General features: G+C 42.5%; 3 protein-coding genes and 1 long non-coding RNA gene across 4 annotated transcripts in view; 2 read left to right on the top strand and 2 right to left on the bottom strand.

The window, feature by feature from the left end:
- Positions 1 to 4,009, top strand: part of rbm24a (RNA binding motif protein 24a) — a 10,225-nt gene extending 6,216 nt beyond the window's left edge. Inside the window, exon 4 of the mRNA XM_035620959.2 lies at positions 1,364 to 4,009. Coding sequence (XP_035476852.1) covers positions 1,364 to 1,718 — 355 coding nt within the window. The 3' untranslated portion in view covers positions 1,719 to 4,009. The remainder of the gene's footprint in view (positions 1 to 1,363) is intronic.
- Positions 4,010 to 4,798: 789 nt separating this feature from the next.
- Positions 4,799 to 10,571, bottom strand: LOC118292030. Its single transcript, XR_004786805.2, has 2 exons — positions 10,438 to 10,571; positions 4,799 to 7,244 (listed from the first exon to the last, which is right to left on the bottom strand). It is a non-coding gene; the product is annotated as an uncharacterized LOC118292030 (long non-coding RNA).
- Positions 6,492 to 24,859, top strand: cap2 (cyclase associated actin cytoskeleton regulatory protein 2). Its single transcript, XM_035620668.2, has 13 exons — positions 6,492 to 6,791; positions 11,007 to 11,134; positions 11,229 to 11,329; positions 12,585 to 12,662; positions 17,789 to 17,932; positions 18,476 to 18,561; positions 18,800 to 18,905; positions 22,030 to 22,219; positions 22,618 to 22,781; positions 22,936 to 23,059; positions 23,161 to 23,243; positions 23,692 to 23,835; positions 23,948 to 24,859. Exons 2-13 carry the CDS (start codon positions 11,017 to 11,019, stop codon positions 24,029 to 24,031), a joined length of 1,422 nt encoding a protein of 473 aa, XP_035476561.1. The 5' UTR covers positions 6,492 to 6,791; positions 11,007 to 11,016; the 3' UTR covers positions 24,032 to 24,859.
- LOC118292028 (aurora kinase A and ninein-interacting protein) lies at positions 24,860 to 27,303 on the bottom strand. Its single transcript, XM_035620669.2, has 4 exons — positions 27,128 to 27,303; positions 26,788 to 26,890; positions 26,428 to 26,584; positions 24,860 to 26,262 (listed from the first exon to the last, which is right to left on the bottom strand). Exons 2-4 carry the CDS (start codon positions 26,878 to 26,880, stop codon positions 25,220 to 25,222), a joined length of 1,293 nt encoding a protein of 430 aa, XP_035476562.2. The 5' UTR covers positions 26,881 to 26,890; positions 27,128 to 27,303; the 3' UTR covers positions 24,860 to 25,219.
- Positions 27,304 to 27,432: the final 129 nt, after the last annotated feature.

Below are 27,432 nucleotides of genomic sequence, written 5' to 3'. Positions count from 1 at the left end.
TTCCTCTCTGACGCCTTGCCGTTGTTTCTGTTTTTCTCTGGCTCCAACTGTTTTCCGTTGAGATGTGGATTGGATTGGATAATGGAGTGCTGACTATAGGGTTGCCACGATAGATCCTGCCTTTCGCTCTTTTAACAGTTCCTGCACCTCCCTCTCTTCTCTCCCAATCCAGACTCCAAAAGTGACCACCCGATGTTCATTCATGCAGACTCAACTTGATTTTCTCTCAACAGATTTTTGAGTGACCATCACTCAGCTACAGTTACTTTTGTTTCTGATTTAACTCGATCCCATTGGTCTCTCAAGCCCGATGCTTCTCAATCCATTTGATTTAAAAGTCAGACTGAATTTGACTTTCCTTTTCTGTCGGACATGGAGGGAGGACTGTTTGTTCAAGACATGAAAGACTAATTCGCACAAGGCCAAAAGCTTTCATGTTTGTTTTTTTTCTTCTATGGTCAACAGCTGACACTTCACTTCTCTGAACAAGTCGTGTAAATTTCAAAAGCCGCCCTCACGATCACTGTCCGACTGAGTTTCCAGACATTATAGAATCGGGGGGGGGGGGGCAGGATAAGGCTATGTCATGAAGGGTAGAATGTGCTCATTGTTCATAATTGTTTATTTAATTGAAACATCCCTCTGGGTGCGGAGCCTAGTCCCAGCTCCCCCCGCTGCCTCCCCGGCTCTTTGTCCCGATGGGGAAATGGCCAGCAGCGTCCCTTTTTGAAAACTGTCCAGCTGTCAAAGTGGCAGTGACATTCTCACAATGCTTCCCTGGGCTCATCTCCTCTGTCTGCACCCCCGCCCCCTGCACTGTAAGCCCCCACCCCTCCCCTCCCTGCTCGCCCCTTCTGCAGGCAGGAGGACGGCATCACTGCCAAATCCACATGTGACGAGCTGCAGGTTGAACAGATCCCAAACCTTCCCTTTGTTGCCTCCCTCCACGACACAAACTCAAAACTGACCAAAACAATAAAACCTGAATCTGTTTTCTGTGTTGTAGCCCATAAGGGGATGAATGTGATCATACAGATGTGACTTTTTAGTACATTTCAGTCACTCAGAGGTTCAATTAGCAGCCTCTTGGTATTCAAAGTTTTCCTCACCTCTCCAGTCTTCTTTTCACAGAGAGATTTCTATTTTGGCAACCCTATATTGCTCTAATCCCTACTAGCAGGCATTTCCTTGGTGTTCTTGACTGGTGGATTGGACTGGGGCTGGGTGGTGGGAGGGCGCTTGGCCGCAGTGTGATGGAGTTGGGTGTTAGGGTGTTTTCTTTGGGGGGGGGGGGGGGGGGGCCTTAATGTGTTGGATGATGATTTTATGAAATTAAACCCTGACGTATTTGTTTGTCCCACAGCATCCCGGCTCACTATATGTACCCTCAGGCCTTCGTGCAACCTAGTGTGGTCATCCCTCATGTGCAGCCTGCAGCCGCTGCACCTGCCACCGCCTCTTCACCGTACATCGACTACACCGGGGCTGCCTACGCGCAGTATTCTGCCGCGGCGGCCAGCGCCGCGGCCGCCGCTGCTGCATACGAGCAGTATCCCTACGCTGCATCCCCTGCGGCCGCAGGCTACGTGGCCACCGCCGGCTACGGCTATGCAGTCCAGCAGCCTTTGGCCACCGCCGCCCCGGGCTCGGCCGCCGCTGCAGCTGCAGCCTTCGGTCAGTACCAGCCCCAGCAGCTGCAAGCCGACCGCATGCAATAGCAGCCACTGCAACCACTGGACATGCAGAGAGAGGAGGCCCGCCCCCGGCCACAGCTGACGGGTCACGAGAGGGAGTGGAGGAAACGAAAGAGGGAGTGGCTTTAAGGGCGGACGCGTCAGCAGCTCAGAGGCAGTGTTGCTTTAAAAAGCTGATGATGAAGATGATGGTGATGATGATGGTGGTGGTGGTAGTGATGATGATGATGATGATGATGATGATGGTGAGGTGGGAACCTTTTACAATAACGTTCCAACTTGCTGTGCTTCAACCAAAAAAATTAGAAAATGAAAAAAATTTGCAGAACAAATAATGAAAGGTGATTTACTTATATTGTTGTTGTTATTACTATGATTATTATTATTATCTTTACATTTATCATTGTAGTAGAGTACTTATTTCTAGCGAAGAAATGCAGGACCTAATCCCCGTGGTTGGTATAGATGTTAAACTAAGCCGTTAAGTCCTATTGCTGTCTTTAACGTTAGTGTAGGAAACTGGTCTCTTTTGGTTATTTGATGCCCTCATAACATTTATATTTATTACTGTCATTATTACACATTGAGGGCTCTCCTTGTTCCTTTTTTGTCTTTTCAAGTGCATTTATTGGAATTAATATTTTCTGATAATCAGGGAAATGGAACCGTTTCCAACGTGTTAGCTATTATTATGTGACCTCTGTCAGGAAGTCTAGGAGTCGTTGTGTCACATATTTGAAGAACTATCTTTTTATCTTCCTGATGCTGAATGTCCCTTTTTTTACTCTGTGTCTTGACCTCTTGACCTATGCAAAGCAAACAAATCACCAGGAGACAAAAAAAAAACAGAACAAAGAAAAGAAAAACTGAATAAGTCATCAACGCTGACTTGACTCTTGGACTAATGGGGGGACTTGGCAAACAAAACAAAGGCACTGACAACAAGAGAAAGGTTGAACACAGCTTCAGACAATGAGAAACCCTAAATCAGTTGCTTTTCCACACATTTAACTCACACGTATACTCTGACACGTGCATCCAGAGTTGCACACATAGCATTGAAAAGACAAAGGCAGCACAGTCGTGTTTCTCTCTGGCTCCGGGGATGGAGAGAGAGAGAGAAAAAGAGAAAGAGAGAAAGAAAAGAGTGAGGGAGAGAGCAGCTGCTGGTGGGGGTGGGCAGAGCTGCTCCAGCGCCACACAGACGGATCACTCTGGAAAGAACGCATCACTTGTGCTCGTTTGTTGAGCTGTCACATTTTAATCCCCGGCCGGGCCCATTTGGGAACCAACTTTACACCCCTCCACCCAACACAGAAGCCCACAGCAGGGCCCTCGCACCACCACCACGCGGTCATTCAACCCCGCCACTGTCAGCACTTCCACCTCTGTGCTGCTGCAGTCTGGTGTCAGGTATACACACAGTCACAAACACACTTTCACCAAAGCTACCCCAACAACCGGCCTGCCTCATGTCTGTCAAGAGCACCAGGTGGGGCGGAGGGTACGGGGGTTTACTCTTTGATGTCATGTCGGTCTGTGTGCCTTACAAAAAAATTTTTTTCCTGCTATTTAAGGAAAAGAAAAACTGAAAAAGAAGAGAAAAATCTACTATTTAAGATATTTATTTTTGAGGGTTGACAATGTTAACACTCTGAGAGTAGCGACTTAGTGGAGGTACTGTATTAATAATATTATTATGTACTCATCTCAAGGCATATATAAGTTATTGATTAGTTTTAGTAAAATTATTATTATCATAATTATTATTAACATACTCAACCAAAAATGTTGATGTAGAACTTATTTAAGATACTGTTATGTGCACTGTACTTTTTATTTTTTATCTTTTTGATTCTTTAGAAGATGACATTAAATATTAGCTTAATGCCTTTTGTATGGAAGAACTTTATTTAAATGCAGGCCTGTTGCATGCAGATTGTACTCTGCCTCTTCTGTGTTTAGACGAAAGGAAAAATAACACAATAATTTTGAAGAAAAAATAACGAGCAAAAATGCTGCTTTCTCCATTAGAATGTAAAGTCGTCGTCGAGGTTTCAGTAGCTGTTCTTTTGCTTAATATTCATCAGATGGGCTATTTTACACTGTTGGGAATTTTTATACTTGAACTATTTCTTACAAGGGAAATATGAAAAATAAATGACGAAAAACGTTTTAAGGAAGCTTTTCATTGTCACTGGACGAAGGCATGTAAAGTGTTACTCTTCAAATGCAAAGGTCCTATTGATATTAAAACCTTTACTTCAGAATTTCAACACCATTTGGTCAAAATCAGAATAAAATGTTCTATATTTAAAAAAGCTTGGTGACATCTTTTTTGAGAGGCTACTTGAATGTTAATCACCCTACACACCTCCACTTGCCGATGTTGATCTTTTCCTGGACACAATCAGGAGTAGATTTTCATATTGACATATTTAAAATGAAATATCATTTCTACATTTTCTATATGTCTGTGTACATATGTGTCAAATTTCTTTTGGTGGCAAACACACCACATGCCAGATGCTGCAACGCTTCTCTCTATGATCTTTAAGGGTTTGTTTCTTGAAAAAGTTCTCACATTACAGTCGCACCCACTGAGCGTTTGCATGGGTGCGAGTGACGCATGATAAAGTCTCTCAAGACTCGATGCTCTCAATGATTCATCGTCTCTCTTATCAATAAGAGAGAGTCTGCATTCTTATACTTGGCTCCAGGGATTTTTTTTTGGTCCCTGGTAAAACAGGAAACTGGCGCACATACTGTAGGTGGGTGACTATGACACAGCATCAAGGCAGCAAGGCCTTATGGGTGAAATCAACAACAGCTGTGATGACATAAGAAAACTAAGGTGGCTTTTTTACGCATGACAAACTGAATCTCTGTGACACCGTTGTGACGAGACATTAAAGGAGATCTCGGTGTCTCAGCTGACCCTTCAATTGGAGGCTACAGCATCACCTGATTTTAAAGTCAGTTCTAACTAGTTAGTTGTGAATCGTTGATGAGTAAAAAATGAATAAGAACTAATGCTCTACAGATCATGAGCCATTAATAACAATAACTTTTTGGTGTCCAGGTGGTACAAAGATAAGATAAGATAAGATAAGAACAGGTGAATTTTATTGATTGACAAATTGGTGAAAATATTATAACTTGACAACTATATAAAAGAGATGCAGGCCAGCAATAAATAATAATACATTGATAATGCTGCTTTAAAATGAGATTGTAAGACCCGGTGACTATAATATATTTATTTTGTGGGCATATGTACAGTATAGCTATCAATATCAGTGCTGTATTGTTTCACATTATGTTTTACATCAATGAATACAATCTGTAACTGAATTAAAGAATATCATATGTTTCACTGTGTTTTCCAGGCATTAGCATTAGGCTAAAACTTTAATCCCGAGCTGTGACCTTGACCTTTGACAGATTTGTAAAGAAAATCAATAGGGCAGATCCTGACCCCACCTCCAACCAACATGCCAAGTTGTATCCAGATTAGATTAAAAAACTTCTTGAGTTATCATAATGATAAGCTGATGAATGCTGCCAGATTCCAATACAACCATCAGCATCCAGTTGGTGTAACAACAATCAAGGCTCATTATCAGGCACATTTCTGTCCTGAGCAGGCAGCGGACAACATTTGTTCCCCAAGTGTCTCCTGGTGGTATCACTGTTTAGTTACTGTTGTAAAGACCATGCAGTAGACAGACGCCGGTAAGGACGCTGGTACTTTTCTTCAGAGCTCCCGAAGAACTCATCAGCTCCACTTTGGAGATAACAGAGGAACCGGAGCAGAAAACAACTGTAAAAAAAAACCAATTTAACTTTTTCCATTGCTCTCCTTCTTCACCTTCTTTTGTTCCTGCGTCAGTCAGATTCTATTTCTCTTGCGAGGTTGATGTTGTTTCTATCAATTCTTCTGTTCCGCCGTCTGCCATTTCCATCGCTTAGATAACAGGATTCCTCTCTTTATTTTTGTTACGCACATTTTGGTGCCCTAAATTGAGCCATCATTTTTTCCCACGAAAACAGCGTCCTGGTGTCCATGCCAAGCTCACAGTGGACCAATATGAATGTGGATGGTGGACCTTTGTCTATCGCCATTACACTTCAACATCAAAATGTCGAGCCAAAATGTTTTCTAATCCCGCAAACAAGTTTGAGTAATTATCTGGTGACTGCAGGGTTAACAGCAGCAGTATGAGCACTCTGGATCATGGGAGGTTTTTTTCCTTCTCATTCTGACGCATACAATCGAGTTAGACCATGGGGAGTGAAGGCTCTTGTGTTGTCCAAGCTTGGCCCGGGGGTTTACCTTGGGCGCTCGTTCTTAAACCTGTTTATCTCAAATCCCTCAATTTAATGAAAGTTTGACACTGAATCGGTGGGAAAGCCTCCTCAACCTCCTTGGTAAAGGGCAGCAGCATTATTGGATTTGGAAGATGCCGACTTGTAGAGTATCCAGGATGTAAAAACCTTTATCCGGCTTCGATATTCAGTGAAGTCTAAATCCACTTCTAAGTCGTGTCAGACTCATGGAGTCCACTTTAAACGCTGCAGCTCTTAGATTCCAGGTTAGGGGTCAGACTATGTGGCCTGATTTCTCTCCTATGACCTCTAGTGATAATAATGATAATGACGATGATGACGATGATGGAGATGATGGAGATGATGATGACGATGATGGAGATGATGATGATGATGATGATGATGGTGACGATGGTTACTCTCCTGCACGTTAGGGTCTATTTTTTGCCGCGTGCAGGGGTCCCTGCCTCGGCGTCGACCGCTGAACTATTTTTAGCGGGTCTCTCCCTGGAGCCGCCGTGTTGCAGTGAGCCGTCCGCGCGCCCCAGAGGAGACACTGCGGCGCTGAGTCACGGTCCTGCGCGTCTCTGCGGCGCTGCGCGGCATCCGCGGGTTTTGGACATCACGGAAGAGTGGCCGGTGCTGCGCGCAGCCGGGTGACAGGGCGGGGGAGGCAGGAGAGGAGCGCACGGCCACGGCACACAAGGTCCGTCCCGGAGTGTCGACAGACAGTCACCAGGACAAAAACACAACACCCGGGGAAGAGAGGTGAGTTGCTCTTCCACGGAGATGTTTTTGGGTTTGTTTTTTTGTTGTTGAAGTGAATGGTGCTGATCCAATAACGCTGCTCGAGTTCAGATGGAAGTCGGGGTGGGGCGGACAGAGGTGACGGAGACGTGTGAGGTTAGTGCGCAGTAATGTCCAAAGTCCTCTTCACCTGCTTCCCGTGCGCCATTGTACATTTTGGCACGGGATTGGCGCAACGTGAAAGCGCACTCTGATGATTTTATATATATATATATATATATATATATATATAAAATATGTATATATATATATATACACATATGTCCACCGGCTCTCTGGAGTAACGCTGATTCTGTGGTACTCACCGTGAAGCATCGGATTCGAGGGGCGGTGTAAAATCTTGTCAGCGAGCCAGTGCAATGTCGTGAAGTGTGATCGCCTCCGGCCCGTGACGATCCGTGGGCGATGAGACACCTGTAATATGACATTCAGATTATAGATTACGGGTTGTGCTTGTGCACAGTTCATTGTAAACCAGACCGGCACTCAAAGGTCCATTTAACTTTGGACCACATGATGCTTTGGCTGAGAAGTTGACTCAAACTTTTACTCGTGTATAAACTTCTATGACAATATGGACAGGACACCCTTAAGTGCTCTGACAGACTGTTCAATGAGCCCATCTGCCATCGCTGAAAAAAGAACATTTCTTAGCAACTTGAAACAAATACTTCAACTGGCAACACACAAACGAATGAAGTTGCTTCAACTTTAAGTGTTCAACTGTTTTAACTTGTTAACAAACTTAATTAATTTGTTTTACCAACTAGAGGTTTTTTTTTCAAAAGTTGGAAACATTCTTCTTTTTTTCTATGTAATGAAGATCATGTGATATGATTGAAAGAACAGTTGCTAAACGGACCAAAGATGAGACTGTACATATTTCTTTTATCACATGGTTAACTACCAATGAGCGCAAAAGCAAATGCTTGGTCTTGATCACAGATTTTTTTTTAAATAACTTTTCTTTGTAGACTATTAACCACAGTATAGATATTCTGTTATTTGAGTCAAAATAAATGCCACAACATTTTAATCAACACCATATCTGCTTCCTGTTTAAGATAAACCCAAAGGAAACACTGTTCTGACCAAACCTTTTTTTTTTTTTTTTAACTCAGAATTGCTTTTATACCAAGGTCCTGGACAGTACAGGACATCGAGACCTGTATTTAAATACGTCACATTAGGCCCATCTCCAGGCGGTGGCCGAATATAGCCCCCGAGATCAGATACCAGGCCACAGGGTTCAGGAGACATATGCAGGTCAGGCTGAAGTCAGTAATATTTTTTCCACTGCAGTAACATATGCGCCGTCTCAGCTGTTGGTGCTGGTCTGGGGTCTCTCTCTGTGGCAGATGCTGTGGCCCACCTGTCTGGAGCAGACGGAGGAATGTGCGGAGGCTATACAGTAACCATCAGTTTTAAATCAGCACAACTGCTGAAAAGTACAGGAAGATGGCAGTTTGTACCTTCTATGGCTGCAACTTCTTTTTTTTTAAAATATTTCTGATGCAAACAACAGGCTTTAAACTCACACTGGCTACTTCCCATTCAGTTTCTATGGTAGCGTGAAAATGAATATGGAAATCTCCATGGCACTGCAAAGACATCGCCATGGATTTTGGCTGGTTTACAATACAATAAGTGTAGACGCTGGCTGTTTCTGTGTCCCATTTCTTTTAAACAAAGTTGAAATTTGTTTACTAGCGAGACAGTGATGAAGTGTTTTGGACCTGAGCAAAAACACAGCAGTTGATTCTATGGCGTTTTATAGCAGTAACCATAGTTAGTTTTTCAATAATCTGCCAATTATTTTCTCCATTAATCAATCTGTGATCGTGTCAGTGAAACATTGTAAAATGAGAAATGTCCATTGGGATTGCTCAGAGTCCAAAGTGACACCATTTAATCGCTCCAAAATCTTTTTCAGTTTTTTCTCAGATCTAAAAAGATGGAACCATCCAATGTTTGCCAATTTTGTTTATAAATGTTTAAGCTCTGATAAAATTACATTTTCCAAAACTTTCAAGAATAAACTTATCTGAGTCCAAAGCACCACAGCTCACCACTTTCTAGTAAGGAACACTTTATTATAAAGGGTTTATAAGATGTAACAATAATAGCTTCATAAATATTAATAAATAACTTACAGATGCTTTATATATCAGTAATTAGTTGTTTACAGTCCAATCTGCTGTTATAGATGTAAGTATGTCATTAATAAAGGCTCAGAGGCTTTTCACTATCTGATCTGCTGTTTACTGTTTGCTCATACGTGGTTCGGCTCTTACAATAATCCATCAAGTCTGAAGATGTAAATGTTAATACAAGATGTCCTGCAGCCTGAGAGTTTTCACAACCTTCTCTGTATTAATTCTTATAAACAAAGCAGAAGGTTACAGTTTTAACAACCTCTCAGACTAAACCTCAGGCTTGTTGTCGTACAAATTTTCTTTCCTCTGCTATTTAATGCATTATTTCTTCATATTTTGCTCACGAATAAGTGTTACCCAATGGTATTCAATGTTAAAACTGATGCTTTTTCTTTTTCTTTTGTCTGTGTTGATACAAGACATCGTGTGTTGTTTTTATGTCTTGTTAATCTCATACGAAGCAACCGCCAGTTCCAACCTCTGACTCCGAGGTCTTTAATTTTGAGTTCTGGTGTATAATGGAACGCAGCTATAACTAGGCGACATGTAGTTCGCAGGTGTGGTAAACGTTTCCATGGTAAGCGCGAGCTCCACCAATCAGAGACATCGATTTTACACTCGGGGTTTGGGTAGAGAACTACTTCTCAATGACATTGCGAATAAAACTTTTTTTTCTTCATAAAACAAGGTTGATATCGTACGGGCTTGCAGGTTCTACAGGTGGATATACCGTTGTTTCACAAGCTTGTGGTAAGTCGGCCTTGGATGGTAATGTCATCATGGCTAATACTCAAAAGGTTCATGGAGAAAATGAATGGGATTTTCACTTAGTGAAGCCTAAGTGTTGGGTTCTATCGTTGGTTCATATCTGACTTGTTGTCAGCACACGTCCAGCTCTCCAGGTTTCAGGTCTTGCCTGTGAGCTGCTGTGACCCACAGAGCAGGAATAGCAGCTGAGTGGTACGACAGGCATCTGGCACGGCTGAGAGATTTCTCCAGAGAGATGCATCGCCGACGCCCATCGGGACGTGTTAACTGCACACTGCACATAATTACTGGATGTAATTCACAAAGATTACAGACAGAAGACACAATCCAGTCTAAAGAGATATAGCTGCCAAATTGATGCAGAGCCTCCTGGTGGGGTTTTTTTTACAGATCATTTTTGTAAAGCAAATAAAACTATATCTACAACCCACGCTGCCGGATTGTGTGCCGGGACACACAGGTCGCAGGTGTCAGATTAGGAAGAGCGCGTTACCTAGCAGTAGTTTGCGTAGACATGCAGCGGTTTGCTGGATTGAGTTCCATTCTGCTGACGAATAGATGTGGTAAAAAAAGCTGCGTTGCCTCATGGTGAGGCATATGGCTGGTCAGTGTTAAAGAAGGAGCTCCCGCGTGGTCTGTGCTGCTATCGTGAATGTATTTCAGTGGCATTAGGTCATACATACAGTCGGAGACTTGTTTCATGGGCTTGTCTGCACTTTCTGAACATTTCGGCTGCATCTCGGTGCTGTCTGGGATCACGGACAGATGCTGTCGCGATCCAATCCACGCGTACATCTTTCTGCATCTCATTTCTAACAGAAGTAGTTTGTGTGAAAGTGTCGAAAACATAGGCAGGTAAACAACCAGGGTCAGCGGGGTCAAGCATCACCACAGGTGATCTACTGTATATCAAAGGATATATTATACGCCTTTCATCTTACACTGCTAAACGTGTCCACTCTAGTCTGGTTCCACGACATTTTAAAAATGTTCATGTGTTCATGACAGAAGTTCTGGCCGTGGCAGGGGGTGTGCACATATAAACCTCACCACACTGGATATATTGTATTTATGTTGACTCTTCGGTCCATTGTTATGAAAACTATAGAAGTAGCAGAGTGAATCTGTCTCACCGCCATGTTCTCTTACTCTGGACTCAATCATTATCTCCTGGGATCAATAGATTCAAACGATATTACAAAACGTAGATCACAGTGCAGCCTGAGATGCAATTCCCACTTTTGTTTTGCAGGTTTGTCACCATGGAAGGTTTAATGCAGCGGCTGGAGCGAGCCGTGACCCGTCTGGAGCACACGTCCGTCACCTTGCAGGCGTCCAGCGGCATGACTAACGGGGACTGTGTCAACGGCATCGATGGAGGCAAGTCTGCGCTCAAAAACTGCTCGACTCGGAGGATTGGGAGGGGACACGTTCAGGCAATAAAGCAGGCGAACAAACAATGTGTGATTTACAGGCACGTCTCAGAGTGTGGAGGCCTTCGACCAGCTTCTGAGGGGACCAGTGTCAGACTACCTGAACAAGAGCAGAGCCATTGGAAGAGAGGTGGAGAAACACGTGAGTGATCCTCCGTGTGTCTGTGTGTGTGTTTGTTTCATGTTCAGTGTGTGAGAAAGCTCACTAATCCGCAAAAAAGTCGGCCGCTGCACGATGAATCCCTTGTCGACACACACCTGTCCAGGCACACTTCATAAAGACGCACACATGCACATGCTGCAACAGCTGTCGGAGACAGATGTCACCACAGCTGCTGTCGTAATGATCTGCCGTTACAGTGCAGCAGGTTTGTCAGTCTGTTGCCCGTGACAACAACTATTAATCATGAATCATTTCGTGGGGAACTTTACCAATTTTACAAGATCATTTTAGTCTCAATGAAGAGTACTATTGCATCACTGCATTTTATTCCTTTTTAATCCGTCTCTGTGGAATTTCCCTAACTTAAAGAAGGAGCAACACCTTTATTTCATTGGACGTTGATTTTTAAACAATCAGGATTGTCTGACTCCACTGATCCTCCTACTACTACTCATGCGTAGCAAGGAATGTAAATGGGAGGTCAATGATTTTTAAACAAGGCTGTGTGTGTGTGTGTGTGTGTGTGTGTGTGTGTGTGTGTGATAGCAAAGGTTTCCTGTCCTCTACAAAGCCAAGGATGGGAGTATGACTGAACTTTGACTTTACATTCATTTATCAAAGTGCCAGTCAGGCACCTTTTCCTATTTGGTAATGACCCGTACTCCCAAAACTGTGTTTTGTGTTGAGCCAGCTGGCAATAATAGCCGTGTTATATCCTTGGAATAAATCCAAAACAATAGGGAGGGCCCCCAAAACAGAAGAGTGAAGGCAGTTACGAATGAAGTTACTCCAAACTGTTTACAAAAAAAAACCTTGTAATTCTCCCTCTACCTTGAAAGAAGATTTTGTATGTGTGTGTCCCATCACTGCACGAGTATGTGAGTTTGTAGAGCTCCTTTTATGGAAAAAGCCTTCCTGGTGGTTCCCTTGGCCCACAACTAGAGGTTTCAAACACACACACACACACACACACACACACACACAGGACACGGCTGGCTGGGACTAACCCAAATTTTGTGTGTGTGTGTTTTGTAAACTTGCCTTTGTATGTACAGCACAGACAGGTTTACTGGCTGCGGTTTAACAGGCATGAGGACAAGCAGAAAGAAAACATGAACATCTTTTCTTTTACATTGTCTAGATTCAATATGCACAATATATTAACATCCAGAAAATGTGTGTTATGCCACATGTATCATCATCCCAACCTTGCTGACTCTGACTCCACCGACAGGCGGAGATGGTGAACGATGCCCTGCAGACTCAGAGAAGGTTCCTTGAAATGGCTGCCACACACCAGCAACCTGCAAAGGTACAGCAGCACAAAATGACCGTGACTATTAAGATTATGACTACAATTAGAGCAAATTTTATTGTATTGAAATGGTCGTCAGGAATGTTTGTTTTTGTCTGAATTATATCTCAAATGTGCTCCAAACATAGTTTAAAGATATTAGATTTAGGGTTTTAAAAAAAGACGGATATTGAAACCATTACTCTGATCTGATTCCTGACAGTTTCTTTATAACTCTAACAGCTTGTGTAGACTGTAAAACAATGGAGATGGTACCCTGGTGGTTGGGCTTGAAGTAGCTGACCATGTACTGCAGCATACTCATTTCCTATCATCTCTCGATTGTAGCCTCTCCGAAAAAGGTACAACCCGGTCCCCCACCCCCAGAAACAGTGTGTATCGATTTGGTTGCCAGATGGAGACAACAGTTAAGATCATTCAAGTTTACTATTAGCAACAGAAATCAGGTTTGCCAGCCTGTGTCATTATTAATAATGTAACATCATATATTGTCTCACTGCTGTCACTGTTGTTGTACTCTCTATGCTCTCTGTTGGTTTTATTACCAACAGAGACCGATGGAAATAATTGTATCATGTGACTTGACACCATCATTATGACTCGCTGCTGTGAAGCAACGAAACCTATGCAGTTAGTCGCAGTGGGTGAACCACAAAGCGGCTCTTGTGGCATTCAAATACAAAGTGCATTAAATATTTAACATTCAACAGCAGCCGAACAACGAAATGAATCGTCGTGTGTGTCAGTCCGTGTTCACCCCTCCTGTGTTTCCCAGCGGGCCGGGCTGTTCACAGAGGGATTACTCTGCTCTTTGACTAAGAAAACGCTAATACAACACATTCCCATCATGTTCACGTATACAGAAAAAAGGGGTGGGAGAGAAAGCTCAGTATGTGTGTGCGTGTGTGCGTGTGCGTGCGTGTGTGTGCGTGTGTGTGTGTGTGTGTAAAGGAGAGAGGAGAGTTGATATGATATCATCCCATTGGCCCTCTGTTTGTGGTGTGTGTGTGTGTGTGTGTGTGTGTGTGTGTGTGCGCTACATGGTCCACAGAGCCTATCAGGAAGTGATTATTCCCATTCTGTCAGGTCATTGGTCGAGAAGCGGTGAAAAGAGCGTTCAGTAATTGTCAGAAATGCAAACAAGGAAAGAGTGAGGGCTTAACAGAGAGAGAGAAAGAGAGAGAGAGAGAGGGGCTGACCCAGGGGAGGGGTGGGCTAAGCGATTTGAGGGAAGGGGAGATGAAATTGGCCATAACTGGGTAAATCCAAAACAAAACGTGGAAAATGTCTTGATTTGACTTGACCTGGTTTGACTTAAGACTAATAAACAAAAATATTAGTCTCCAGTTTAACAATACAGAGCAAATAAGACAGTGCCAAGAAAACCTTGCTTTGAAGGGATGGAGCTTTGGAAAAAAAAAATCATTACCGACTTAAGTTTAAAAGGACAGTGTTCAAATGGCAAGCAGTTTTTATGTTGAGCATCAGGTCAGCAAGCTCTGAAAGACTGACGGTTTAACAGCGTTCGCTTTTAACATGGGCATATTAAAGATGGCTGTATGGCTGACAATACAACACTACATCCTTTTTGTCTGGCTTTAGTTAGATCAAACGGTGAACTGTTGAATCTGCTGGTCATTCCAGAGGATACAGGTTTCAAGCGTTTCCGAATTAGCTTCACTATACACACTCAAGAGTCCAGGTCCACTTTTATATTCAGTGAATGGGCTGTCGTCAGGCGTCCATATTCGTTTGATAATGTACACTAAATCTGATACATCATTTGTTTCGCAGTCAGAATGACAACTTGGTTGTTTACATGAACACAATTTATAGTACAAGAAAAGTCGGGAACTGGTATGAATGCAGTCACAGGCTATAAAAGCTATTCCACCTCTGAATGCAACTTGGTAGTGACTGAAGTAGAACCAGAGATCCCCACTCTGCTTGGGCTTAGATTTACTCTGATAAGACAATGAATTCTGAATTAGTCCAATTAAGGCTGACATTAAGTCTAACAAGCGATTGCTAACAACAACATTTGTTAACGCTCTTTGAAGAACCAAGTTTCCTTGTTGTCAGTTGAATTATCAATTCCACGTAATTTTTATGGATGAAAAACCCCAGAGTTTTTTTTTGTATCTATTTAAGAAAATATTTATGGAAAAATCGAAGGCATTAAATGTCTCCTCATACTGAGGCTAGCTAAGGACATCAGGTCTCCACACACAGTCAACATGACCCGCAAAGCTTTGCATACCCCCCCCCCCTCCCACCCCCACACACAATTTAACACACACACACACACACACACACACACACACACACACACACACACACACAGTTGAGCTCCCTCATTCATGTCTATATCTGTACTCCAGAAGAAAAGTGTGTTTGACTCTTGCCAGTAACCCCCCCCCCCCCAACACACACACACACACACACACACACATCCAAGCACACGCACACAAACTTCTGGCCTTTCTCTCCAGTGCAGCCCTGTTGTGCTCTCTGACTTTTTATGGGCATGTTCTATATTTGAGCCTGTTGTCAGTATGTGGGTGTGTGTGTGTGTGTGTGTGTGTGTGTGTGTGTGACCGAGAGAGAGAGAGAGAAAGAGAGAGAGTTAGGTAGAGTGCGAGACAAAGAGAAAGCAAGAGAGCCTTACTTTTTTTTGCTCTCTCTCTTTCTCCCTCTCTCAGGTTGGTCTGTTAACACAGTGTCTGTGTGTGTATACATAAGTGTGTGTCTGGTTCTGGCAGCACACACACACACACACCCACACACGCGCACTCACACACACACACACACACACACACACTGGACTTGTTCTCCCATTGTCGCCCTCCACTCTCTCTACCTCTGATCCAGTGCTTTTACAGGAAGTCAAGGCCACTGTGCTATTGTAACACACTGAGCTCATTCGCTGCCCATCAAATAACGTGACCTGCCGCTTTTGATCTTTTTGTCGGCTCATTCTTTCTCTCTCTCTCTCTCTCTCTGCATTCACCACTTCTCCAGCCTCTGCCCTGGTGACTTCTCATATTACTTGACTGATTCCCATTGTTTTGTTAAGATCGGTTCACAGATCATAATTGACTATGTATTTCAAAAGCATATCAGTCAGCAATCATAACACCAAGTTTCCGTTTACTTCACGTCCATACGGTTGATTTGGTCACTGGTGATCCAGTATACTGAGGAATAATGTGCTAATTATTGAGGGATAGAATAATTAATTTATGTTTTTCTAATGTGAGAAGAATTGACAATTGGAAATAATTGAGTTTTGGGTAGTTTTAATAACAAAATTTAACATGCTTGTTTGTGTTGGGGATTTGATATAATCGATGAGGTAGTCAGAGAGTCTCCCTGCACATGAACCTTCTCACAGCGGCTCAGTGTAACACCGTCATACTTAGGAACAGTGTAGATTTGTCTGTGTTGTGAAAAGTAGCTGCTTCTTTTCCCTCAAGCAGCATCGTAGAGGATTTTTTCCGAAAATGTGTGTTGTCCTGAGCCGGCAAGTGGCTGAAGGGTCTTGCATGCAAAAGTAACTCTTGACTACAGTTCTGACTTGTTGCCAATTCTGAAAATTGCCAGACCGTTTTGGTTACCGAGCATGTGGGAATATGGCTAATGTTTTTCTTCAGAAGTGCGTCCTCTCTGCACCCTCCAGTCATTCTCTGCCTTATTTCTGTGTCTCTCCTCCCCGCGAAGCTCGACTGAGTGAGGGGAAGTCCAGGCACTGACTCACTAGTCATACTTTCAATGGGGGCCATGATGATATTGTTGTTCTGTAATGCAGTGAGGACCAGACAGCTCAATGAGTTCAGTCACTCGTTGGCATCTTATTCACGTTTACCTACTGTACACAGGCACAAATTGTGGGTTGATTGAAAAATTGCTTTTCATGTTTTTATACTTTATATATTATTTTATACCTTTGTATTATATAACAGGTTAAAATGCACAAATTTGACCTGTAAAAGAGTGTTTCATCACCCATCATTATCACCCATCACCCATATTAAAAACAGAAGAAAAAAATGATTTTGATGGAGATAGCGTGATGGAAAAAATGTCCCTCCTAAGTTCCCACCCAGCAAAGACAGTACATCCCTATTTGCCGTTGTCAGAGGGGGGAGATGCTCACTGCTTCAAAGATATTAGCTGGATTTAGAAGCGGAGAAAGGCCGGTCTATCTCAGCTCATGGAGATCATGTGCGTCTAATTCAGGGAAGAATTTGGTGGAAAACAAGAAGAAATTCTACTTCTGTTTCTATCGTTTCTTTGCACAAAAGCATACATTTACAGAAACAACTAATATGTGGGCTGGAGGATTTATGATATGCATCATGTTACACATAACAACAGTTGTATATGATTATTAAAGAAACAACACTGGCTCGTCACAAAGAAGCAGCTACTTCGGTAGCATCACAAAGTTCCGCGGCAGCGGCGTTCTTCAACTTCCCTTCTGGATAAAGACACTAATTTATCATAACCCATAGCCTATAAATGTTTCCCATAGCAGATCCGAACACCAAAGCTGGTGCAACAATTCTCCGATTAAAACATTGTGTTCCCGAATTTATGTGTGAAGCAAGCGCATGTGTGATAGGTAAACTGTAAACAGTGGAGGAGCGGTATGCCTTACAAGGCCAGAGGGATCTCCCCATGAACCGAGGAATGTTGCAGGGACAGAGCGATGGGAGGGGAGCTGGGAGCTGAGCTGTACTGTAGCAGAAGTCTGGACGTTCAAATGGAAAAAAAAGCTCTGGCTAATTAAATTAGTTACTCTGCTGCAGCCTTCTTTAGGAATTACTGACTGCATGGCACTGAGAGCAGGCGGCATGTGGATGACCAGGGGATACCAATGCAGGGTTGTATAATCCATAGTATCTGAAACATTTCAATTAGAATTCTGCATGTAGAAGAGACTAATGTTAAGCAAAAGAAGTTATCCCGAGTGGAGCTCAAGCCATCAAGTCTATTTATGATTTGATTAAAATGTAATGTGCTGATCTCCATCCACCTTCGCTCACTCACCAAGTTCGTCCTCTCGTCTCCTGCTTTCTCCTGGTTGTCTGTTCCCAATTCCCCTCCTCCTTCTCCTGCAGACGGAGGTCCATGACCTGCTGAAGCCAATTTCTGATCACATCCAGGCGATTCAGAGCTTCAGAGAACGAAACCGCGGCAGCGGCCTCTTCAACCACCTGTCAGCCGTCAGCGAGAGCATCCCCGCACTAGGCTGGGTGGCTGTGGTAAGGAGTAATACAATTACATTATCCCGTGCACACGGGATATTACACATTGTATTTGAGTGTAAATTCACAGAAAGATGCACGGTAGATCTACACAACTTCAAAGGAAATAACTGATGTGTCAGAAGACAATTCTAAAACTTAAATGTAATTATACAAAATCTAAAATCAAAAAACACAAAGATTAATGTAGCATTGCATATGGACAGAGCTATAATTAAATTCGGCCTACCATGTTTTTCCCTGACCTTCGACAGAGAGTATGTGTCTCCATCTATCATCTAAGAACTCTCCCTCTGACGTTTGTGATGAAGATCATTTAGATGAAGATCAGAATCCCTCCTCTTGAGTACACTAAATAAAAACCTCCAGCATTGGCTCTGGTCAGTGTAGGCTGCTGTCAGGATGGTGTCCAGCTCAGACCTTTTATTTACAAGATGGCATTCTGAGCTCACCTGCCATGTACTCACAAACAAAGACAAATCTACCGAGTCCTGCGACAGCAGGACAAGATTGTCTCTAATGAACTGCCGTGTCTCTCAGTGTCAGAAGCCCGGTCCCTACGTGAAGGAGATGAACGATGCTGCCACCTTCTACACCAACAGAGTGCTGAAGGACTACAAGGAAAGGTAAATACGTCTACACATGCATTATCGAATTATCAAATTCATGTTTTTTCATTGGCTGAGTGTGCCCTCAAGAGTTTGCTGCAAAATGCCTCAACCCCGCTCACTTGGGTTGACTTCGTTGACGCTCGAAAACTGCACTGCAACTCCTGCTTTACCGCCTCCGTCATATTCCTCCTTCCTGTTTGCATCTAACCATCGTATACCCCTCGTCTCCCACCATCCCTCCCTGCTCTCCCAGCGACAGGCGCCACGTGGACTGGGTGCGCTCCTACCTGTCAATCTGGACCGAGATGCAGACCTTCATCAAGCAGCATCACACCACCGGACTGGAGTGGAGCAAGAGCGTGAGTTCAGAAGCATAACATAGTTCCTGTGTATTTATTTGATTTTTTCCCAAATTAAAACAGCAAAAAGGGTAATGGTTTTTCATTGGTTTTGCAACTCGTAAACACACCAATCTCCTTTGAGAATAGAGATGTAAAGGTGAAGTATGTTTGCACTTACTCCTTCAGCCAGCATCCAGCTCCGCTCGAAGAAGTTAACGCATTAGTTCGAAAAACGAGAAATCACTCCTATAACAACGTGTTTACTGTCTTAGCTGTGTTTTCATTCAGTTTCCATTCACAGGCCTGGATATTTTTGTATCAGAACTACTTTTACTTACTTCCATTTTTAGTTATGGAGCAACCCGGTTACATAAACCACTGCAGAGCGCATGAATGAAAGAACGAGCTTCTCCTCGGTGGCTGCACCCAGCGGTTCTTAACAGAGCCCACAAAACCCCCCGTCACTCCCACACTCACTTCTGTTTATGGATGTCTCTGCTCTCACACTCACTAGATCCCAGAGATTACGGTGCCTCGAAACCAAATCCCCTCCACGCACACTTGACCTCCGTCTCTTGTCAGTTACAAGAGTTTTTCTCATCTTTATGCACTGGGGGGGGGGGCGCATCTGAAACCCAGACTTAAAGTAAAAAGGAAAAAGAAAGCCCACTTTGAGAAATGTGTGCTGAAGTCTATTTCTTAAAGGAATAGTTGATCATTTTTAGGAACCATTTTCATGTTGAGAGTTAGATCAGAAAAGAGGATTGATGCTGCTGTCACGTCTGTGCACTGAATATGAAACTGCAGCCAGCAGCAGGTTAGTGAAGCAGAGCAGAAAGACTGGAGGTAGGCCGGAGACTAAGGTTAAAAAAAAAAAAAACCCTACCAGAAATCCAGGAATCACTAACAAGAAATGGTTCAGCACACAACCAAATGTTACTTGCAACTTGCCGTATTTATACTTCAGTCTTTGTGCAGATTAAACCAGTATTAAAGTTGCCTTGAAGAGCCTGACCAGTTGTTTCCCCCTGTTTCCAGTCATTATGCTAAGCTAACCGTCTCCGGGCTGTGCCTCAATTAATACCACACACATCGATGGTATCAATCTTAAAACATTTCCCAACAGTCGAACTGTTGAATTTAACATCAAACGATTGGAGCCTAAATTGAAAATAATGTGGAATAGCTGAACTCACATGTGTGTGTTTTTTCTACTTGCAGACACTTAAGAGCCTGCAGTGTGTGTGTGTGTCAGCTGTCGCCCCTGAAGTGTGTATGAGGGACACAGTGCATATGCGTACAAGAATGGGAGTGTGTGGCACTAACAGGTGGTCCTCGGGGTTTACTTGAATGGAGGTTTTCTTCACAGACGAACCCCCGACAAAGGGTCTGTGTACGCATGCAGCCTGCGCCGTAACCTAAACTGTGGGGCTGTTCCCAATTCGACGCAGCCGTCATCTGCTGCTCAGATAGGGGTTTAGTGACACACGCTTAAACTCTGACATGCTCAGGGTGACATATGGAGGTGGCTTTACACACACAAACTACCAGATTACATGGCTTCCCCGGACCAGACGCAGACTTTGCGTTTTAATATTTCATTAAACATCCACACTTGGTGTAATTGAGTATTCAAATACTCGAGTGAGTGTGAGAACAGAGACATTTGAATCAGAGAATTCAGCATTTTCGCTTGTAATCGGCTTTATGATTAAGTATTTCAGCTCAAGTCTAAAGCAATTGAAAAGGTTTTTGATTGTTATTCTTACAATGTTGATGTGAGGTTTCAATTTCAATGAAACGTCCTAGTGATATAAGATGTTATCGGACAAAAAAAAGACAAAATACGGTTGGTAATCCAAAAAACGGGACAAACAACACCTTAACAAAAAGGTTATTTTTCTATTTTTGTTCTGTGCATGTTTGTGCACACACATGCACACAAGCAGTCATGAAAACAAAGAAGCAGTCAGAAATGTTTATGGCCATGCATGAACACTCTCACACAAACACACACACACACACACACACACACACACAAACACAGACACACACACACACACACACACACACAGACAGATTCTAATCCACTGGCATGTGCTGAGCTGTTTAGTGTAACAGCTCTGCATTGTTCATCTATGATATGCACAACACATGTACCCCGTGTCAAAGGTCAAGTATCAGCTGTACTCAGAATTGTGTAAAGTGACAGTTAGACCATCTGAACCCCTTTGATAGGTGTGTGTGTGTGTGTGTGTTGCAGCTGTGCAGAGCCTTCAGACACAAAGTGTGTGTGTGTGTGTGTGTGCGCGTGTCGGTGACTGTTCACTTCTACTGTACTCAGCACATCAGTTCAAACAAAAACAAAGTTTAGTAACACATCAGTGTGGACTGCAGTCGACCTGAGCTCTAATTAGAGACTACACGAACTTCATCACAAACTCACACTCTTCACCCCAAAACTGTTTAAACTCATTGACAACGAATTACATTATTTTCAGGGATTGATCCAGATGACGTCTTAAAATGTTCAAATGTCTCATTTTGACATATCAACTGTCCAAATATATTCTGTGTACAATAAAACACAGAAATGCAGGAAATCCATATATTTAAAGGAATTGGAACTAGAAAATATTGGGTATTTTCTTTTGACAAAAAAATTGTCTATCAGTTATCAATTAATGGGTTCAGCGTCAGTTCTTTTTTTTAGATTGACAGTGGGGATCCCAGTGTTTCCCAATATATAAAATATGTGTGACGCAGAAGGATATCCATCCAGCCAGCAGCCAAATGATACGCATCGTAAATATTTAACTCTGTGTAAACAGCACATAACTTCGACACAGAGCTGGAACAGGGTGACACAGAATAAATGTGGTACTGACGGGAATAAGCTGATATTAAAAACATTGAAGTGAAGTTAAAGTGCCTTCCCATCATCTAAGAATTTCTTTAAACCACTCACTGCTCTGTCTCATTCCATGTCATCCAGAGTAAAAAGGCATCAACACTGCCGCAAAGCTTTTACATATTTCTTGTGCAATACTCCCTCTGCTGGAAACATGTGTAACTACAGAAATTCTCATCGATTCACCTGGCGGTAAAAATGTGGCTTCTTTTTTTTATCCCCCTCCCACAGGGTCCCATTGCTCCCCCTTCACTCTTTGACTCCCCCAAGACCCCCAGTGCTCCCTGTCCTCCTCCTCCTCCCCCACCTGGCCCACCTCCAGTCTTCACGGACGAGGACTCCCAGCCTCAGGTTGGCAGTGCGACGGCACAGCACTCGGCGCTGTTCGCTCAGCTCAACCAGGGAATGGACATCACCAGAGGTGGGTTCACACAAGGGCCTGTAAATACTAAAAGAGGAGTAACTAAAACCTAGAACGGTCTTGGATGTATAAATAAATAGACAAATTAGTAAGTAAGATAAATAAATCAAATTAAAAGCCAGACTAAATAGGTAAAGGTCTTGATTTTGCCTTTAAAAATATCCACGTGCCCTCATCAAAATCAAAACATGTTATTATTTTCCACAGGAATTATACCATCATGAAGGGAGATATACAAAACATTTCATTGTTTTAACTGTTGGAAAATGTTATATTGTTTGTGGACAGTTAAAAATGCCTCAAGGGAACGGGGCAGTGCTGGGTGAATAAAGACAGATGATGTCAACATTTTTTAAATCTTTACCGTTGCCCTTCATGTACAATACATACATCTGCAGGTTTGAAGCATGTATCAGATGATAAGAAGAGCCATAAGAACCCAAATCTGCGCTCTCAAGCTGCACCGACCAAAACCAAATCCTCCGGGAGTGGGAACTCATCGAGAGCAACCGTCCAGAAAAGACCCCCTCTCCTGGAGCTGGAGGGGAAGAAATGGAGGGTGGTACGTGCTCCATCATTTAAAGATTATTCCAACAGTAAAATGTTAGTTTTCTGTATGGTGGGAGGGTAATCAGACATTTATTCATGTGATATCAGCCAATCACATTTGAAATATTAGAACACAGATGATTCAATCTGTTCCCTTGTTGTTGCAGGAAAACTTTGAGCAGAAACACGACCTGCTGATCGAGGAGACGGAGCTGAAACAAGTCGCCTATGTCTTCGGTTGTAATAACTCCACCTTGCAGATTAAGGGCAAAATCAACTCAATCATCATAGGTGAGCTGCCTCCAAACAAAAAAAAAGAAATATTGCTTTTGTGATTACATTTATAATTTCTCATTCTAATTGTTGTTATTCCATGTGTTCATCGTCCCCAGACAACTGTAAGAAGTTGGGTCTGGTCTTTGAGAATGCGGTCGGGATTGTGGAGATCATCAACTCCAAGGCTATTCAGTTACAGGTAAGAAACGCATATATATATATATATATATATATATATATATAAGTGGATGTATTGACTTCTAAAGACACAGAACATCAGAGATGGATTGTGCGTAATGGCTCTTATATTCCATATTTTAATACTGTCGCCATAAAGTAAACCTACTTCACTTATTTTACTCTTAACACATCTGAATTAGTCTTATTTAATCTAAGCTAACTATGTTGCACATCATAGATGAATTATTAGATAGATGATTTTACTGTAGTCATGAATTTGACTCATGAATTTGAATGCAAGTGTCTCCTGGGTCATATCCTCATTTAGCTGTAAGGTGCCAGATACAGTTTGTCCCTAATTTTGTGTGAAAGCAGCTGCCATATCTATTTTTTCGTTTCTTTGCAAGTGATGCCACAAATACAGTAGATGTACATGTCAGTATTTGTGACCCATCTTTCTGTTGCAGGTGTTGGGAACAGTCCCAACTATTTCCATCAACAAGACAGAGGGTTGCCAGGTTTACCTGAGTAAGGACTCCCTGAACTGTGACATTGTCAGCGCCAAGAGCTCGGAGATGAACATCCTGATACCTCAAGGAGATGACGATTATGTAAGTGTCCCGAGAAGAGAAACGAGGACAGGGACTGCGCTATGTTTGTTTTTATTTCCCAAAAATGTTTCTCCTATGTGTATTTACAGTAATCTTCTGGGTTGTTTCACAGAGGGAGTTTCCAGTCCCGGAGCAGTTCAAGACTGTGTGGGACGGCTCCAAGCTGGTGACAGAGCCCACTGAGATGGCAGGCTGATCTGATGCGTCATCAACTTCACCACCATAAAACTCAAAATATAAATATTTAAAAACATATACAGTATATCTTTCCGTCCCTATGAATCTATTGAATTTCAGAGGTATTAAGGGGATTTTCTTCACAGGCACTGTAGCATACACTGTTGCTGTAATTGTTACTTTATGATATACTTCTGTAGCACTTTGAAGCTGTTGATGTAATGAATTAGTTCAATAAGATTTTTTTCCTCCTTTATACAAAACACATGCCCACAGCATAACTTAATATCTCAAGTTTAAAATCACACCTCGTACATTTATGTGCCATAGCAATAAAGGCATCTATATAAGAATCTGTAACTGTTAAAAAAAATTCAAATTTCTTCTCATCATCAAAACAGCGTTGTCCTCTAATAATTTCTCCAGATGCATTTGGATTACCATTGTTTTGGCTGTGTGTAACGTGCACCTTCAACCACGTGATACCTCTCTATCTAACAAAGTGTATTTCAGTGACATCTTACCGTTTCATGTGTATTTAGCATGCCACCTGCTGTAAGTCAACTCATCCAATAATGACTGATGTTCTGCAGGATACATGAAATCAACTGATCAAAATATTGAACCAAGTACTTGGCAACTAGTTTCATGTGTGCCTTAAAAATACTGACAGCGGTTGTTACACTTGAGCACTTCCTTGTCTCTCTATCTCGGTGTACATCACTGTTTTGTACTAAGATGTAGCATATATATGTCCACCTCTAATGATATACAAAATGTTGGATTTACACAAAAATTATTTGGTGTAATTGTGTATCAGTTTTTTCAAATAAAATCAAAACTTTCAGTTCTGGCTTCTTTTTTGGTTATTGATGGGATTTCAGTGCAAGCGAAATTACAATATGTTCTTCTAATTGCCGCTATTTTCTTTATAATAACAGTTTATTACAAAAAACGTATATCAACATGAGAAAAACTTCCAGGAAAATCCAAAAGATCTACAGATGAAAAAAAGATGTGAGAAGACAATCACAGAAGGAGTGTCAATATTTTCAGTTTAAACAAACACAAGCACAAGATGAATCTATCAAGTTGATACAGAAACAAGATATTCCTATATATAAATGAAAAATGACAAATAAATGTATTTTTAAAATGTAAAGATTAGCTACATACAGCTAAACTTCTGGTGTTTCAAATGCTCCCATCAGTGTTTGATCACCATATTTCCCTGAGAGTCTTGAGTGAAGAGCATCTCATCTTCCCCGTCCTCCACTACCAAAGACTTGTGAGCGTTACTTCTCACAACACCCGTGCTTAAGTTACTCGGATCCTTGAGCGGACTCCTGCCTTGCAGAGCTCTATGAGCTATCACCCTGAAGCCTTCAGAGTCCTGGGTGAACAACATGGCCAGACCGTCATCATCAGCCTCTCTGCTTTGCTGTTTGAGTGCTCGTTTTTTCAAAGGGGAGCTACTCGGTTTTGTCCACTTGAACTGTGAGATGCAGCTCTCACCTTTATCAGCTTTGCTCCGCAGTTGATCTTTAGTGTGTTTTCGAGGTGATGCAGTTTTTGGTTCTGTCCATTCATGATTTGAAAGAGGTTCAATGTGAGAGAAAGGAGAATGCTTACTTGGCGAATTGCAAAACAAATAGCCACTGTTTTCTTTCTCATCCTCCAACTGAGAAGAATGAAAATATTTTGTGGATTTTTGAGTCCATGTTCTCCCTTTCAGAGGCATTTGAAATCCAATGGAGTCTTCACTTTGTAAACTGTTTAGGAAACTTGGCTCAGGGTCATTGAAGTTCTTTGCTATGGTGTGTTTCTGATTAGTCAGGTCAAATTCACTGTCAGAATACTGGCTATAGGCGAGCAATGGGTCCTGACTCCATGCCAGTGGAAGTGGCTGACTGTCATCTGGTAACGAGGAAGTGTCAGGGAACATCCTCTTACTCTGAGGTGGATCAAACTCCTCAGGCTGCTCTTCTTCAGACTGACAGTGCATGTTGTGAGAAGGTGTGAGTGTCGCCCCACCTTGCTCCTGCCACAGTGTTGCCTCGGGCTCAGTCACGTTTTCATTCACCCACTCCTGCTCCACACCAGGCTCAGAGTCAGGCTTTTCCAGACACGTTGCTCGTCTTCGCTTTGTCCCTGATGCAACAGGTGTGGGTGCAGTTGAGGTAGATGATGAAGAGGAGGACTGCACTGGTTCCATGTTTGGTACCACAGAAGTGGACTTCTCATTGAGAACTTTTGGCAAAAGGAATAAGAAACCATTTAATTAACTAATCATTTATTACGAAAAGGACAGAGGAAATGAATACATTCAAGCAAGTCAACAGTCTCCTGCAGCAGACATTGATAATCCTAAAACAAATTTATTACAGCATGACTGCAGCAGTTTCAGCAACTTACCAGTGGGTTGACGGGTAAAGAAGGCTGATATAGAGCTCTGTTTGGTTTTTGGCATTTCCATTTTGGTCTGGGTGAAGTTGAGAGCAACAGACAAACTGTACCCTCCACCTCCAGCGAAGGGGTTCAGCAGTTTCGAAATTGGACGAGAGGGACGTTTCTGAAACGCATGATATGCAGAATTAAATATGGTCCTAATCTCAAACACTGAAGTGTGATAACAGCGTGAAAGGATTTACTGGGTAAGATGGTTGTATTTAGTAAGGGTTATAATGTTATTAAGCGCAGCAATTCACTGCTTTGTTGAGGGGTAACAATATACTCATTCAGCCAGAAATTAAAGAAGACAGCTTCCATAGTTACCTGTTTAGCTTTTCCTTTAAGCTGCACTGTGTCCAGCCAAACTCCACAATCCTCTTGAGCTTTAGTCTGCAGCGCTGCCTTGGAGGGCTTCATGGTGGAGAGCCTAAAAATAAAATTGTGTGAATAGAATGAAAAAGATAATAATCTAAGACGATGACCACACGATTGTACCAGGAGCAATACGTCATCGTGTAATTGTTGTTTCAAAGGATTAACTCAGACTGGTGCTAGCTCTCAGCTAGCTTACTCCACAAATAGCTATGTGGTATTCAATACTCATACATAACATTATTTAGGTTTGCCACATGACGCAGGACAATCATACCACAGTTGAACTGACCTGAAAGTCACACGGGGACGTGTTCAAGTATCCGAGGTGCTAACTTAAACCGTCATAAGTCATTTAATTGTCTTTTTGTTTAGAAACTCGTCCTCGTCTCTGTTCGTTTGATTCTGGCGCCTCGACGATGGGCTGGCGGTGACGTTTGACTGTGTGATTACGGTGAAATGTGTTCGAACCTTAAAACTCTTTCTTTAATGAAACAGTTCGGTCAAAATATAATGTACTGCAATTCCCAAAAATAAACCAATTTTGTTCAATGGGCGAGTTATTAATCTTTAAAAGTATATATTTTTAGTCAGGCA

This window comes from Scophthalmus maximus, chromosome 22 (assembly GCF_022379125.1).
Source record: "Scophthalmus maximus strain ysfricsl-2021 chromosome 22, ASM2237912v1, whole genome shotgun sequence".
Taxonomy (NCBI): Eukaryota; Metazoa; Chordata; class Actinopteri; order Pleuronectiformes; family Scophthalmidae; genus Scophthalmus; species Scophthalmus maximus.
This window is presented reverse-complemented; position numbering and strand designations above follow the sequence as displayed.

Coding starts and splice junctions, on each gene's coding strand:
- cap2 (XM_035620668.2), top strand. CDS start 11,017: ATGGAAGGTTTAATGCAGCGGCTGGAGCGAGCCGTGACCCGTCTGGAG. Junction 22,782..22,935: donor AGGGGAAGAAATGGAGGGTG/GTACGTGCTCCA, acceptor TTGTTGTTGCAG/GAAAACTTTGAGCAGAAACA. Junction 23,060..23,160: donor AATCAACTCAATCATCATAG/GTGAGCTGCCTC, acceptor CATCGTCCCCAG/ACAACTGTAAGAAGTTGGGT.
- LOC118292028 (XM_035620669.2), bottom strand. CDS start 26,880: ATGAAGCCCTCCAAGGCAGCGCTGCAGACTAAAGCTCAAGAGGATTGT. Junction 26,585..26,787: donor TTAAAGGAAAAGCTAAACAG/GTAACTATGGAA, acceptor CATGCGTTTCAG/AAACGTCCCTCTCGTCCAAT. Junction 26,263..26,427: donor CTTTACCCGTCAACCCACTG/GTAAGTTGCTGA, acceptor TTTTGCCAAAAG/TTCTCAATGAGAAGTCCACT.